The 14,938-nt window shown below is 38.0% G+C and overlaps 1 protein-coding gene across 1 annotated transcript in view; it reads right to left on the minus strand.

Moving 5' to 3' along the window:
* Window positions 1–139: 139 nt before the first annotated feature.
* The window catches only part of LOC306857314 (uncharacterized protein), a 31,187-nt gene continuing 16,388 nt past the window's right edge, over window positions 140–14,938 (minus strand). The window contains exons 5-15 of the mRNA XM_079397208.1: window positions 14,566–14,634; window positions 13,786–13,806; window positions 10,551–10,585; window positions 9,077–9,152; window positions 8,699–8,958; window positions 8,331–8,423; window positions 6,851–6,943; window positions 4,532–4,613; window positions 4,281–4,387; window positions 3,699–3,831; window positions 140–2,612 (exon numbers count right to left, since the gene is read on the minus strand). Of these exons, the coding sequence (XP_079253334.1) occupies window positions 2,608–2,612; window positions 3,699–3,831; window positions 4,281–4,387; window positions 4,532–4,613; window positions 6,851–6,943; window positions 8,331–8,423; window positions 8,699–8,958; window positions 9,077–9,152; window positions 10,551–10,585; window positions 13,786–13,806; window positions 14,566–14,634 (974 nt within the window). The 3' untranslated portion in view covers window positions 140–2,607. The remainder of the gene's footprint in view (window positions 2,613–3,698; window positions 3,832–4,280; window positions 4,388–4,531; window positions 4,614–6,850; window positions 6,944–8,330; window positions 8,424–8,698; window positions 8,959–9,076; window positions 9,153–10,550; window positions 10,586–13,785; window positions 13,807–14,565; window positions 14,635–14,938) is intronic.

The raw sequence follows: 14,938 nt of genomic DNA on the forward strand, positions 1-14,938 counted from the left end.
CAAAATATCTTTTATATTCAGCAGAAGAAATAAATTACAACAGGTTTGAAAATTGAGGGTGTCAATGACAGAATTAGTTTTTTTTTTGGTGAACTATCCTTTTAAGTTAAGTCATTAAAAAAAAAGTATCAGGACATTTGCTTAGTATCCTTTATTTCCAAATTCACATGTACATCAACAAGAATCATTGAAAACCAGTTATTAATAAAACACACGAACAATATTGACAACCACAGTTCCCAAGCTAAAATTTACAACTGCAAAAATGGTGTATGGAGTCGATGTCAACAGGAAAAACTGCACCCAGAACCATGTCGAAGGTGTGCTATAGAGAGACATTTAAACCAAAGGACCGACTGACTTTCCCTCGTCCTGTCCGCTGAACACTCACTTCCCTCTCACCACAACATCTAAACCGTAACAAACAGCACATCCGAGCTCTCCCGACCTTCTCAAAATCACCCTACTCAGAAAACGTTCAGAAACCTATTGCCAATTCATGTAAAAACTCAGCATGCAGATTAAAATGTTGCAAGCATGGTTTCTGAACTTCTCTGCTTTTTTTTTTTTAAGTCTCTTCAAGTCCTTATATAAACATACAGTCATAAACATACAATAAACATACATTAAATATCTAATGGTAGTTACACGGCTCCATCTCCAACACAAAGAAACAGGGGTCGCCGTCTGAGTAGTGCTCTTTTCCACTACTATCTACATAGATTCCTAATAAGCACATCAGCAATTATGGGATATACGCAAGTAGGCGTGTAAGAGGCAACGCAGTATCTCGGGCTGCTTACATGAAATGCATGCAAGGAGCAAAGATCATGTGGAGTGGTTCGAAGCTCATTAAACATTCTGCGATGCAGAGGAGAGAATTTAAGCCATATGATTGGCTGAGGCCATTACATCATCGTTCAGTAAAACAAGACCTTGACATTTTACAGCTATAAAGTGGAAGCGGGTGATGTGGTCACATGTGACAGATCCAAGTTGAACGGCATGCTTGTGCTCGAGTGATGCTTTCCGTGAAGAATACAATACTTGATATTGTTAACGTCGCCAGAAAATTTACAATACAGTGCGTGCGTGAAGAACAGTTTGGCAATTCATCTCATAAATGATTTCTCAGCGAGAGAAATGAGAGGAACTGTTGGCAGTATTACGGAGGACGTTTACAGGTGCATAGGTTGTTTTTCCACAAGATATTTCAAATAACGTTCAGATTTCTCACATGCAACCTGTTATTAATAAAACAATAACACTGTACAATAACGTCAGTCAATGCATTTTGAATCAAACGAGACATTTTTTCAAACTTCTTTCCTATGGTTCATTGTTAGTAAATAAATGGTAAAATGCATTAATATATGTAGAAATGAACATTTATAGAGATTAATAAATGCTGTAAAAGTATAGTTCGTTGTTATTTTATGATACCTAATGCCAACAACCTGAACCTCATTGTAAAATGTTACCAATCAAACTGTCCAAAACAGCAGACATGTCCATCTTGGTTAAAACACATGGCTACAATTTTATGTTTATTTTAAAAAATATAAATTAAATGTTCTGTTAGTTGCCAAGTTAGTTGCAACAAGCAAACAAAAAAAGGGAGGCATTTTCAATGAAGCACTGACATGATTGAAACCGATAATTTAAGACTGCCAGTAGGCACACAAAAAAAGTGTTTTCATTTCATAAACATCCCATATTCATCCACAGAATAATACTGGAGGAGACGTTTCCTTATGAAGCACTCTGAATCTCATGATCATTTTAGACGTGAAGTATATAATCTCTGATCAACAGCACATACGAGAGATTGAAAAGAACTACACAAAGCTGTAATGCACCTGTTTTTCTTCCCAAAAGCCTTGCAAATCATTTTGTGGGGCTTTAAGTTTCTTTCTCAAAGTGAAGATACCATGCTCTAATTTCCATTCTAAGCACTGCTAAGCGATTTGTTCATAATCTCAATCTAATTTTAGCCTGATTTAAAATGAGAACAATCCTCTCTGAAAGTAAAAATGGGTTCTGTATGAGCTGGCCTAAATCCAGCAGTAACCAAGGAAATATATAACGGTCAACAAAAGCCATACAAATGCATGAACGTAATTTTGAGCTAATAAATATAGTCAATGGAGGGCGGTTGAGGGAAATTTCCAATTGTTAAAAATTTCATGGGCACTGCCTTAAAGCGAAGGATGAGGCAAATTCATAATTCATAGTTCAAACAGCTTCATTAGCCTATAACAAATCTTAAGTATTACAAAATCGAACAGTGACTGCCAAAAGTTACTTGGCGTTGTTTTCCGGGCCACAAAATGACTTTTAGAGAGAGGTTAGAATACCATCAGGTATGTGGAAGAGAATGGGCGGGGATGGGGTTTGGGGGCCGTATGGTCCAATCACAAGCCCTGCTTGGCCAGCGATGCGGACACCTGGTCAGCGAGGGTGGAAAGCTGCGGTGGGTCTGCCATGTTGATGCTGCCAGAAGAGGAGACGGTGCTCAGGCCGTGTGGCGACTCCTCTAGAGACACGATTTCTGCGCCATGGTCGGTTCGCGCTTTGGCCTGCTCACGGAACATCAGTTTGTGCGACTCAATCTGGGAAAAGGAAGTATATATGAACTAATGACCGCAAATGAAAACTCGAGGGTGAAATGAAGAGCATCCAGCATTGGTTTATGTTGGCTCAGAGCAGGCCTGGGATTATTGGATGGAGATTAAAACCTAATTCTGGACTGAATTTCTAATGTAATGGTGCTACACTATTTCCAAGGAGTATTTGAGTTTCTAAAACTAGCATATTTGATTTAAGAGGCAGAATTTTTGTTGAGTACCCTCAAAATGCTGAATAATAATATGCTTAAATGATCAATGAATTAAAAAATTCATTAACAATAAAAAAAGGTGTAAAATGGCATTAAAAGGGACAAAGGAGCAGAAGAAAATAATAAGTTGATATTTCTTATTTTTGTCAGTTGCACTTTTCTAATGATGCTTTCACATCACTCTGTGCCAGAAGATGGCACCCAAGATGCATTTCACAAGATACTTGTGCAAGCTTACAATTATTGTAATTTATCATTGATCATCTGGCAATTTACACATTCATTTATTAATTGATTTGTTATTTGCAAATGGATTTATCAAATGATTGTTGGCATTTATTCATTTGATATAGTTTTTTTTTTTTTTTTTAAGGCAAGACACTACAGGCTCCATTTTTTTCATACACTGTTTAATTTTGAGAATTTGGCCTATTTTGCTTTTACATGCTTATTTTATTACACTTGCAGATTTTAATTTATAATACGTATCTTTAAAGTCTGTTCTCTCAAAAAAAAATTGTCATGCGTTGAGCCAGAAATCTCCAATGCAGTAGCACTTGCATCAGACTTTACAGGTTTACTCCCATCTATCTAGCTAGCTTTTACAAAAGGGTTTGTTGATATAGTATTCATCTAATATATATTTAACATTTTATTCTACAAACAGAAAATTTAAACATAATTTCAGAAAACAACTTAATGTCTTAATGTACTGTCATTAATCAACTGGGTAAAGTATGGTGATATCTATTAGTTAAAACAATAGTTTTACCGTATTCACCTGTAGTGTCTCCAAATATATGACAGTAAAGTGCTAGATAGGTTTGATGTGGATATCTCCCCCTCTTTGAATACTTACTGGAGTCCTCAATCTTTATCTGCGGGTTGCTGAGGAGGATGGGCTCTGGGGACATACTGGCAGATGAGAGGGTGGGGGTATCAGAGGGGTCTGGGGTGAGGAAGCCCTCATCTGCCCCTCTCCCCTTCTCTCTCTAGAAACGCACCCCAGGGTGGCCAATGGGTGGTGAAATGAACGGTCAACCAAAACAGAAGGAAACACAAAATGATATGGGTTCAACGAAAAGGGAAATGATGGTAACACAAAACTAAATAAATATTCAAATTAAAGATGAAGTATGTAATGCTTATATATTTTAAATCCCCGTCTAATTTCCAAGCAACACACTCATTCTGAAGCTCACGGAATCCAAAGAAAGGACAATGAGAAGAGATTTCAAAGAAGTTCAATTAGTTTAGGGGATTTATTTAAACCTGATCGTCTAAAGAACCAAATTATTCAAACCCAGAGATCACCTGAGACAGATTTACACAGGCATGGTTGTAAAATGATAAGGATTTATGAATGCTCTTATTGAACTTTAGGGTGGAGAGTGAATAATTGGAGTATCATATCCTATCAGCAGAGGACATGTCGTCTTACCCTCCTGCTGCCTCCTCCAGGCATGTGTTTAATGTTGTCCATAGATCCGACCTTTGACTGAGCCTTGAATTCAAGCTTCTCAGACCTGATCTCAATGTTTCCTCCACCTTGAAAAGGCAGGTAAAATTTCTCATGATTTAACTAAATTAAATGCATAATTATTTACATGCATTCAAAACTCTAAGTAAATCAAGTCCAAGGTTTGAGCTGTGCTTGCGTTTGGCATCTGAAATCCAAGGTGCATGATTTACCTGGTCTGTGGCGAATGTTGTCTTTCGATCCGCACTTTGACTGCACATTGGTCAGATCAATCTTTTTGTGGAGGATTTGGACCTTTTCGGAACAAAAAACAGGTTTTTTATTATTCTTCCAGGTAATTATATAAGATTCTGTTTAAACACACTTTCGCAAGAAAGAGAAAAAACAAACACTTTTGATTAGGGACAAATTCTCAGTATTAAATAGTTGTTTATTAGCATGCATATTACTAGCATATTGGCTGTTTATTAGTACTGATATAAAGCACATATTAATGCCTTATTGTGCATGAGCACATATTAGAACCCTTAATCCTACCCCAAACCTAAATTTAACTACCTAAGAGTACTAACTACCTAAGGCAAAAGTCATAGTTAATAGTTACACTCTAAAAAATGCTGGGTTAAATACAAACAAGTGCTGGGTAAATATCGGACAGAACACATGCTGGGTTGTTTTCAACCAACAGTTGGGTTAAATGTTTAACCCAACTTTCTGGGCAGTAACCCAACCACTGGATCTAAATAACCCAATCACTGGGTTTGTCCATATTTTACCCAGTGCTGGGTTGTATTTAACCCAGAGTGTAGTTAGCATGAGAATTGGCCCCCAAATTAAAGTGTGACCAAAGAAACTTGATCAAATTCAATTCATTGCAAAAGTACAACTAGTCAGTAAACTGTTGAGTCCCCCGAACACAAAACACCCTCTTGGTGGTTTAGTCATCTCTGAGAATATAATTTTTAAAACCAATTTGTATTAATAGAGATGTAATCTAACCCCAAATGATGATGAGCCACAACCCCTTCATTATTTTATATGGTCATCATCGTCTACTAAACTAGTTTGGATTTTAGACCATAGATTGAGGAGACAATATGAGAACGGTACTATTGTGTACCATCCTTGCTCCCAAAAATAGAAGCAATGACCTCATAGCCACAGCTGTTGTTTTTTCTGTATTAAAAGGCCTCAGTGTCTTCAGGGTGAGGTCAGCTCTCAGCTCTAGCCAACTGCTCACCACAAAGCAGCACTCGACTGACCAGAGCGCTACAGCAAGACCCCTCTGTGCTAAAGAGCTGATGTCCTTCAACAGAAGACGAGAGCAACTCATCTTGAGTGCATAAGGATCTCTATGGATCAGTCGCTGGCACTTTTAATGAGTGCACTGACTGTCCTTAATGACAGGCATTAAGGGTTTGGATTTGAGTGGTGGTCTGGTCATCTGTTTTTTTAAGGAGACAGGCTTTCCTCAAAGTCAAAATCAGTCTTATAATTATATAGAAAATTGAAGTATGGGAGCTTTCTGTTTTGAGTGCAGTGTAATTGCTCTGAATGTCAATGCCACAAAACAGCAAGTATGTTCTTCCGTGTAAACGCTTAAACATATAAAGATTCACAATGAATTAATGTCACAGTTTTAGGAGGTTTTGCGAAAAGCCAACAGAAGTCGTGACGTATTGTCAAGTATGGTGACCCATACTCGAAATTGGTGCTCTGCCTTTAACCCATCCAAGTGCACACACACAGCAGTGAGTAGTGAACAAATCCACACACACACACACACACACACACACACCGTGAACACACACCCGGAGCAGTGGGCAGCCATGCTGCGGCGCCCGGGGAGCAGTTGGGGGTTCGGTGCCTTGCTCAAGGGCACCTCAGTCGTGGTATTGAGGGTGGAGAGAGCGCTGGACATTCCCTCCCCCCACCTACAATTCCTGCCGGCCGGGGGCTCGAACTCGCAACCTTTCGATTACGAGTCCGACTCTCTAACCATTAGGCCACGACTTCCCCAGAAAATGCAGATTGAGGTGAAACAAGTCAATAAACCACCACAAAACACAGTATTTACGAGATTTAGAGTGATCATAAAGTCCTAAGCTAAGAAACCATTCAGTATTTAACCTGCATTAATATAAAACACAATACGCAATACACCCATTTAATTGTGAAGGCTCCTTTGCCATATTTCAACATTTAGAAGAAGTGATTTAGATAAATGTAATCTTTAAAAGCACTAATGTTTTAATAAACAACACTGTTAAATGTAATATTAAACAAATCTCAAAACGAATATATCCATCTTTCATATTGTACATTATGATGTTGTGATGCCAAAATTCACTTTTAGCATTTAAAAGCACTGATTTTATATTTTATGCATTTAGACAAAAGCGATTTATCGGTTATTGGGCAAATTGGATTATTAGTATCAGTCACAATTGTAATATTGGTGCATTCCTACTATTAGTCTCTTTAGTATGATTTTTGGTTAAACACCAACAAACGGACCCCTGTGTACTCACTTTTCCACCTCCGGGTACATGTTTGATATTATCTTTGGAACCACACCTAGACTGCACGCTACTTATGTCCAACTTCTGATCGAGAATTTGAACCTGAAAGAGTGCACAGTTTGGGGAAGAGAAGGAGTTATCTGTATTTTTTAGCTTGGGACCAGAGAGGAACCCAGAGGAAAGGTTTAGGAAAGGCTTTTTAGACCATGGAAGTGCAGGTGTTTGTGACTTTGAGAGGGTAGATGGAACGGGGTGTCCAAATTGCTAATCCCAAGGTTTGCACAAATGGTCATAACTTCAGGAAGAACCAAAACTAAAAGTGTTGAGTTCAACCCCTCCTGGTGCATGTTTGATATCGTCTTTAGAGCCATATTTTGACTGGACATTACTAAAGTCCAACTTCTGATTCAGTATTTTTACCTGGAAAATGAAGTTGGGAAGAGCAGGAGTTACCTTTCTAGTTATCTTAGAGACAAAAAGAACTACCAGTGAGAAAGAGCCAAGAGTATGTGACCGATACAGCCCAAACATCAATTCACTAAAATAGCTAAGTCTCTTGACTTAGGTTTCAATGTTCAACAATTGAATTGTTAAGACCCTCTTTTACAATACAATATCAATTTTAAATTACTACATTGAATGAGAGCGTTCACTTTTTTCAAGGTTTGCACAAATGGTCATAACTTCAGGAAGAACCAAGACAAAGGGTGTTGAGTTCATCCCATAGTTACTCACATTGCCACCTCCCGGTACATGTTTCAAATTGTCCTTGGAGCCACACTTTGACTGGGCATTACCGAAGTCCACCTTCTGATCGAGAATTTTTACCTGAAAGAGTGCAGAGATCAAGGAAAAGAAGAGTTACCTTTCTTGGGTGAAGCCAAACCAGAAACCTTCTGATAGAACCTAAAAAGTACTTTTACTTATAACATCTGAAGTCATACAGTAATTTTAACTTCACAAGGAGCATCTGAGGAACATCTCAAGTCAATACGGGATGGCTGGGAGTTTGATTAGTCTTCCATCTATCAGTAGTAAGGAATGAAAGGATAATGGTGAATTTAGGAGTGAACCGGGTCTGGATAATGTTTTACCCCAACGTAACTTACATTGCCACCTCCAGGAGTGTGTTTAATATTGTTTTTGAGCCACACTTAGAAGGGACATTACTAACGTCCGATTTCTGATCAAAAACTTGTACCTGTTTAAAGCAAATGTTCGGAAGTTTTCAATGAACAAAAATGCTGAAATGGTTCCCTGATTCTCGTGAAGCATAAAGACATTATAAAGTGCTTTCCCAAAATAGACTTGGAACGGCATTTATTTTTGTTTGTTTGCACAACTGGATAGTTACCATTCTTGGGAAATGTAACCATTATAATACCTAGAGATAATATATTTGTCAATTCTCACTGTAAAGTATAATTCTTAGCTAATATTTGGCAAACAGTGACAGTTTACTGATAATGTCGAGATGACAAATACTCACATTTCCACCTCCTGGCGTATGCTTGAGGTTGGCTTTGGAGCCACACTTGGAGTGAACATTACTGAAATCCACCTTCTGATCAAGAATTTGTACCTGTGAAAGGAAGAACATAGCAAGAGTCGACTTAAAAGCAAATTTTAGCGAATTCATTTCAGGTGAAATTACTTGCACAGCCAATACGATTATACGTCAAAACTTAAGTTGTTGCCATTTAAGTGTTTAGGTTTCCTTTTCTTTTTTATAAATTTTATATTTTTTTTAAACTGCAAAAATGTTCCACATACTTCAACATAAAAATGTTATTTTAACTGTTTCTCAAGCGTAACTGCAAACAGAACATTCAAGTGAATCAATTCAAGATGAATTACCTGGCCGCCTCCAGGCTGGTACTTCAAGTTGTCAGTGGAGCCGACTTTGGATCGTACGTTCTTCAGATCAGGGAGGGGGGCGGCGGCCGACAGTGATGTGGGTGAGCGGTTCTTCGGAGATTTAGGGGTCGAGCGAATCACCGCGACCTTCTTGATTTCATTTCCTGTGCTTGGAGGCCTGCCACCCGCAGCCTTGCTGGCAGGGGATTTGGGAGTGCCGGGGCTGCTGTGCCCGCTGGTCTCCGGGGTCTTAGGAGAGTCTGGGAAACAGTATAAGGTTATGTACATGGCAGTAATCTCATAATCAAATCTTCCATTCTCCAAAAATATATACAAGATTCATTCCTAAAAACTCCTTTGTGAAAGAAACTCGATTACCTTTTCCATTTTTGGCAGCCGCAGTCATGGCAGGAATCTTTGTACCGGCAGCATGAGGTCTACTGCTACTAGGAGCCTAGAGATACACAGAAATATAGAGAGAGAAAGAAACAGAAATACATTAATAATTATATATTATATTTAATATTATATGAAATTATAGATAACAAAACAACTGCTAAGGGTTTTTTTTTTTTTTGTCACAGGGGTTGGTTTACAATTAAAACTTTCATAAAACATATATATTTATTTTTTTAATTCAAGGTCACTAACAAGTTGAACTTATTATACCATGATCAACATTTTTTCTACTTTTCAAATCTCTATTAGAGCTCAATTTTATTGTTATACCCTTGACTAAGATCTGTGAAAATAATTAAAATACTAATAATATTTAGAAAACTATGATAACATAAATACAGTGAATTAAATATGAACTATTTCAATATTTATTGCGTAAAAATAATGTGACATAACCAACAATTTTGTGTAAATTCAGTTTACCAAGAAAACTTGAAAGAGCTTGAAATAAGTTAAAAAAAAGAGATAACCATCACTTGTGACAATACATTTCAATCAAGCTGTAATTTTCACAAATTATGCAAAAGCTGTAAAAATACTATTTAAAGACACAAATGTTATATTTGCCTTAAGACAAAGAGTTTTGCTATTTTTATTACAAAAATCTTTCCAGCACAGTATGTCATTTTCACTAAATGACATTGTTAGCATTTCAAAATGAAGATTCTCTAGCAATACATGTACACCCACTGTTGAAAATTACTGGACAAAAGCACTCATATTTTAAGAAGCATTCATAAAAAATAAAATAAAAAAAAAGGAAAATTAATGATTGGCCTAATAGCATGTTTGTCTGCTCCAACATACAGTTTTTTGAAAGCACATTCAATAATTATGAACCCATCCACTTGAAGCATGATAGCATAGCTGCAGCGGAAGTTATGCAGTTCAACCAATCTACAAACACGCTGACTATTTCAGCCGTCAGTGCTGATGCTGCATCCTAAACCAAAATTAACATCAAAGATGTGTGAATGAGATGTTGGTCAGTTAGTTGGAGGAGAGAAGAAGTTGCCATTAATCACACCAGACAGTGCACAGACGGCCAGTAAAAGAGGCGCAAAGTTAAAGCACTCTCCACAGAAGCTACAGGACATGGGGTCCGACACCAGCAGCTGTACTCACTCTTAGCCTGGATTCTTTGGGCCCAGAACTGATGGAAGACACTGAGGGAGATCTACTAGAGCAGGTCTTTTTTGGGATGGAGGAAGGTGTTTTATGGGAGGAGGGTCTGACTTTACTGTTTTTAGGGGTCTTTATATAAAGAGCAAAACAGTAGATGAAAACTCCATGGAGTACAAATAGCGACAGAAAGCAAAATAAAAGGCAGAAAATACTATAATGAAAGTGGAAGAGAACAGAAAGATTATGCCAAACAGCTATTAGCACTCACCCTCTTCTCAGCATCACCATTGGTCTTGGACTGAGCTGTGAAGAACCAAAAAATGCACCAATATGAATACAATCAGTATATCGGAAATAGCATGTGAATAAATGTGTTGTTAAACCTACTGAGCTGCCTAACCGTTACTAAATCACTACTAAACCTCACAAGGGACTAGTCTATAACACTAAAGACTCAACTCACAATGATTTCAATGCGGTTTGATGCTAACATGTTGCTAATAAGGTGACACAATACATAGCACATACAGTTACTGGATAAAATAGTATGTTTCAAATGATCTACAACTATTTTCCAAAATTCTAAGAAATGTTTTTTTTTTTTTATAATCAACATTTCTCTCACCTGGCCAGCCATCTTGGATTTAAAAGTTCATCGTAATGCATTTTTATATTGCCTTTTCCATGAAGGGTATAAATAATGTTACTTTAGAATTAGAAAGCCTAAATAAGATGTCTACGGCAATGCATACATGCTTCTTTATAATTCTTCCTCCGTACACTTTTAAAAATAAAGGTTCTTTATACAGTTCCATCAAGAACCTTGAAAATGAATGGAATTCATTTAAAGGTTCTTTATATTTTAAAATGTTCTTCACAGTAAGAAAAAGTGGTTCTTTTTAGAACTGTTGACCGAAAGGCTCTTTGGAGAACCAAAAACAGTTCTATGGCATCGCTGCGGAAAAAAACCATTTTGGAAACTTTATTTTTAAGAGTGCAGGCCCGGAATACCTTTGCTAAATTGACTACAGTTTGCTACACTTATTCCTGATCCTTTCGCTCATTTTCTTCAATTTGCGAATTTTAACTTCATCTCACGTAATTCTATTGTTTTTAAGAAACATTTGAGAAACGTAAGCTTGTAAATGAAAGTGAGGGGATCTGTTAAAGCAGCGCTGCACCAGATGGTGTTATGAACGCATGCAAGCAACACGTTCATGCACACAGACATGCCAAACTGAACTCATTGAAACACGGCCAGCAAACATGGATTTCATCAGTCGGCGCAAAACAGGCTACAAGACCACCGGAGGGAACAAAAGAATGACAGAGTGAGGCTGAGTGCCCAAAAAAAGGACGACGTTTAGCAAACAATTGCAGGACAACAGATCGTTCTCCTCAGCACGCCGTTCGTTTTGGAGGATGTTCGTTATAGACAGAAAGTGGTGCATAGCTAAGCGGCTCTGTAAAACATAGGTGGAGGCAAACCAAGGAAGAGACACTGCACTGGGATTCTGTGAGCTTATCTGCACAGACCTTTGAACTGAGCCACCGGCACCATGGATTTTCTTGCCGGGGAGACGTGGACACCTTTTGGAGAACCAATTGTGCTTGTAGAGGGAGGAGTGGCTTCTGTCTTTCCAGCATCTTCGGCGCTGGCGATAACGCTGCGATCAACCGCTGATAACGTAGCATCGGCTTTCTCCTGCACTTTTCCCGTTGCTTGAATGTGTTCATGAGGTAGAGTTTTAGAAACACTATGTTCTTTGGTTTCAGAAGGTGCATATCCAGCGAGAGTCATCTGAGCCCTGCTGGCCCACGCCGGAAGCGTTTCTTCGTCAACATGGCTCTCGTTGCCGTTAAAAGACAGCTCTTCCTCTTCCTGGAGGGTCTCGCTGTAAGGAGCCCTGACATCTGCAGTCCTCTCCCCGACGGATGTCAGGTCTTCCAGGGCGGAGCTGCGGACCAGGAAAGTCGCAGGTGGCTCATTCTCCAGAGACAGGCTCCTGGTATGGTCTGGACTGACGGCTGTCCGCCGATGATGGGAATGAACCGGTCGTCCAGACCAGCTGCTTCTGAGGAGGTCTTCGTCCTGCTCTAGTACTCTCTGGGGGTCTACACGGCTCCAGTCCGAGTGTTGATCATAACCATCTGATGAAAACCCTGCTGCTAAAGCTGGAAACAATGCCGCTTTTGCCTATCACTAATGCACGTCCCATTCACCATGGACAGAGTGTGGTCAGAAGATTTACACAAAGCAAAGACAACATCTATATCACTCTTCTCAAGGAAGCTGTCACTTGACAAGGAGGGAACAAAAACACTTGTGGTGACAACCGTAGAGGAAAAACAACGGGTATAACAAACATAAACTGGTTTGCTGGCCTTTGCATAAAAACATAAAAAACAGCAGTGATGGAACTGGACTTCACACTGAACACAGAAATATGAGCTGATAGGTACAATTGAAGAGCGAAAAGTGTTTTTTTTTTTATAATTTTTTTATCTGACTTAAACATTAAGCATGTTGTTTTTGTGCCATAAACCTTGAGAAAAATAAGTACACTTTAGCATAATTCTTTATTTAGTATTCATTATGGAAATAATATCCATTAAAAGAATGTACTTGTAATGTAATGTTTATTTTATATTATTTACAATTAAATAAAAATGCATTTAGTTTAAATTTATATATTAAATGCAAGAGTTCTTCTTGACCCACTAAATTAAATATTATTTCATAATTACTTCTAATATTTCTGAAATATGGTTACTGACAAGCATTCAAGATTACAAAAATATAGGCGCATGTCATGTATTTGAGATTGCACTAAACTGAAACGCAACTTTTTATTGTAATTAAATATGAGTCAAGACATTAAAATAAGCGTTATCACTTTTAAGCATGTCAAAAATGTAAAATGTACTTTAACACTTTTAATTTGAAATAATTATAAAATGTATTTATAGTCAATGTCGTGAAAGTGGACTTTTTTATTCTTATTATATAAGTACAGGTTTTTAAAAACAGGTTTTTAAGTACACTACCAAGTGCACTTTCAAGCGTGCTTCTTTTTCACAAGGGTAGCAATTAACAAACAAACATGCCTCCCTTCTGCCATTGGTTGGTTAAAACTGAAACAGTTCCACCCCAAACTTCCACCACTGGCTAAATAAACACAGCGACAGTGTTTGCACAACCAATGAATGCTTCTATACTATTTTTTTCTACATATTTAAGAGAAAAATGAGTGGAGTCTGCTCTTTAAAAGCACCTAGTTGCTCCTGATTATTAAAATAAAATGGACATACGATATCTGTGAATTCACAAAACCAAATAATCAGTACAAGATACAGATCAGTGAGGTGGAGTACTACCAGACAAACTGTTAAAAAAGAAAAGAAAAAATCTACGAGATCATAATTCATGTTGCATAATGGCTATTCTACAAAGCATGACACTAATATGGTAGATTTGAAAGAGAAAAAAAATTCTGTTTTACCTGCAGGCGCTATTCCTCCAGCTTATTAATGATCAAGATATGTAGCAAACAGAGAGAAAAACATAAAAGACAACATTAGAGAATCACATAGCATATTATCTGGCAATTTCAGCCGCAGAGATGGACTATAAACACTATAACCTAGCGTGAAATCGCACCATCAATTTACTACACTTCATTTCGAAATCACAAAAGCAACAAATACTTGCAGTTAAAGCAATGTGACTTGTGAGAGAAAGAGCTTTGGCTGAGATCCTATTTGGCACAAAGCATTAATTCCAGACTTGGCATAACATCACACCTTCCCTGGCAAAGGCAGCTGAGCTCTCTGAGGTCTTTGTGACTAATCACATGGGAACTAAACTGAGAATGGCGCTGGAGTCTCCCTCAAGTTTATTTTGATTTAAAAGCCTGAAACCTGTCAGCATGCCTCAGCAGTGATGTCAAAATCAAACTGTGTGCTTGCAGACATGCATATTACCTTACACTTTACAAATCACCCCATTGTAAGCATAACATAAAAAGGATTTCAAAGCAAGAAATGGCAATTTGAAAAAAACTCCATCCAAGATGGCATTCTTGTTACCAGTAGGCCTATTCAAACAGAAGCAAATGCATCTTGCAGGCTTTAAATATGCAAAAAAAAAAAAACCTGTAGAAAATGAGAAGCATTAGGATGTAGGGCACAAAGGCATCCGCATATATTAAAGCACAACAGGGCAGTCAAGCAAAGCAAGTCAGTCAAAAGAGGCAGCAGTCGATGGAGCAGAAGATCCGTACCGCTCCCCATTTCCACTACAGGCTGGGACTGATCTTCTTTCTCTTCCTGTCTTGAATCCTGGGGGCTCTCTATAAAACAGTCATTTGAACAGTTTACACACCAAGCTACTAAGGAAATCCAGGTTTACTTGTGAAAGTGAAGCTGCTGTTAAAGTCAAAAAGCAAGCCAGAAATGAAAGCTTTAGCTTCACAGCTCAGCTGCAGTGAGACTTTAGTTGGGTTCCAAAGTGCTCTGCTGAAAGCAAAGAGCTGGATGGTAAACTCACACGAGCACTATGACAAAATGAATTAAAAAGGTGAAAAACATATGCAATCAACCGGAAATGATGGTAACCTGGTCTTGAAACTGTATATTTATCAAAGCATAGTTAGG

Source organism: Barbus barbus, assembly GCF_936440315.1.
Source record: "Barbus barbus genome assembly, chromosome: 38".
Lineage (NCBI taxonomy): Eukaryota > Metazoa > Chordata > Actinopteri > Cypriniformes > Cyprinidae > Barbus > Barbus barbus.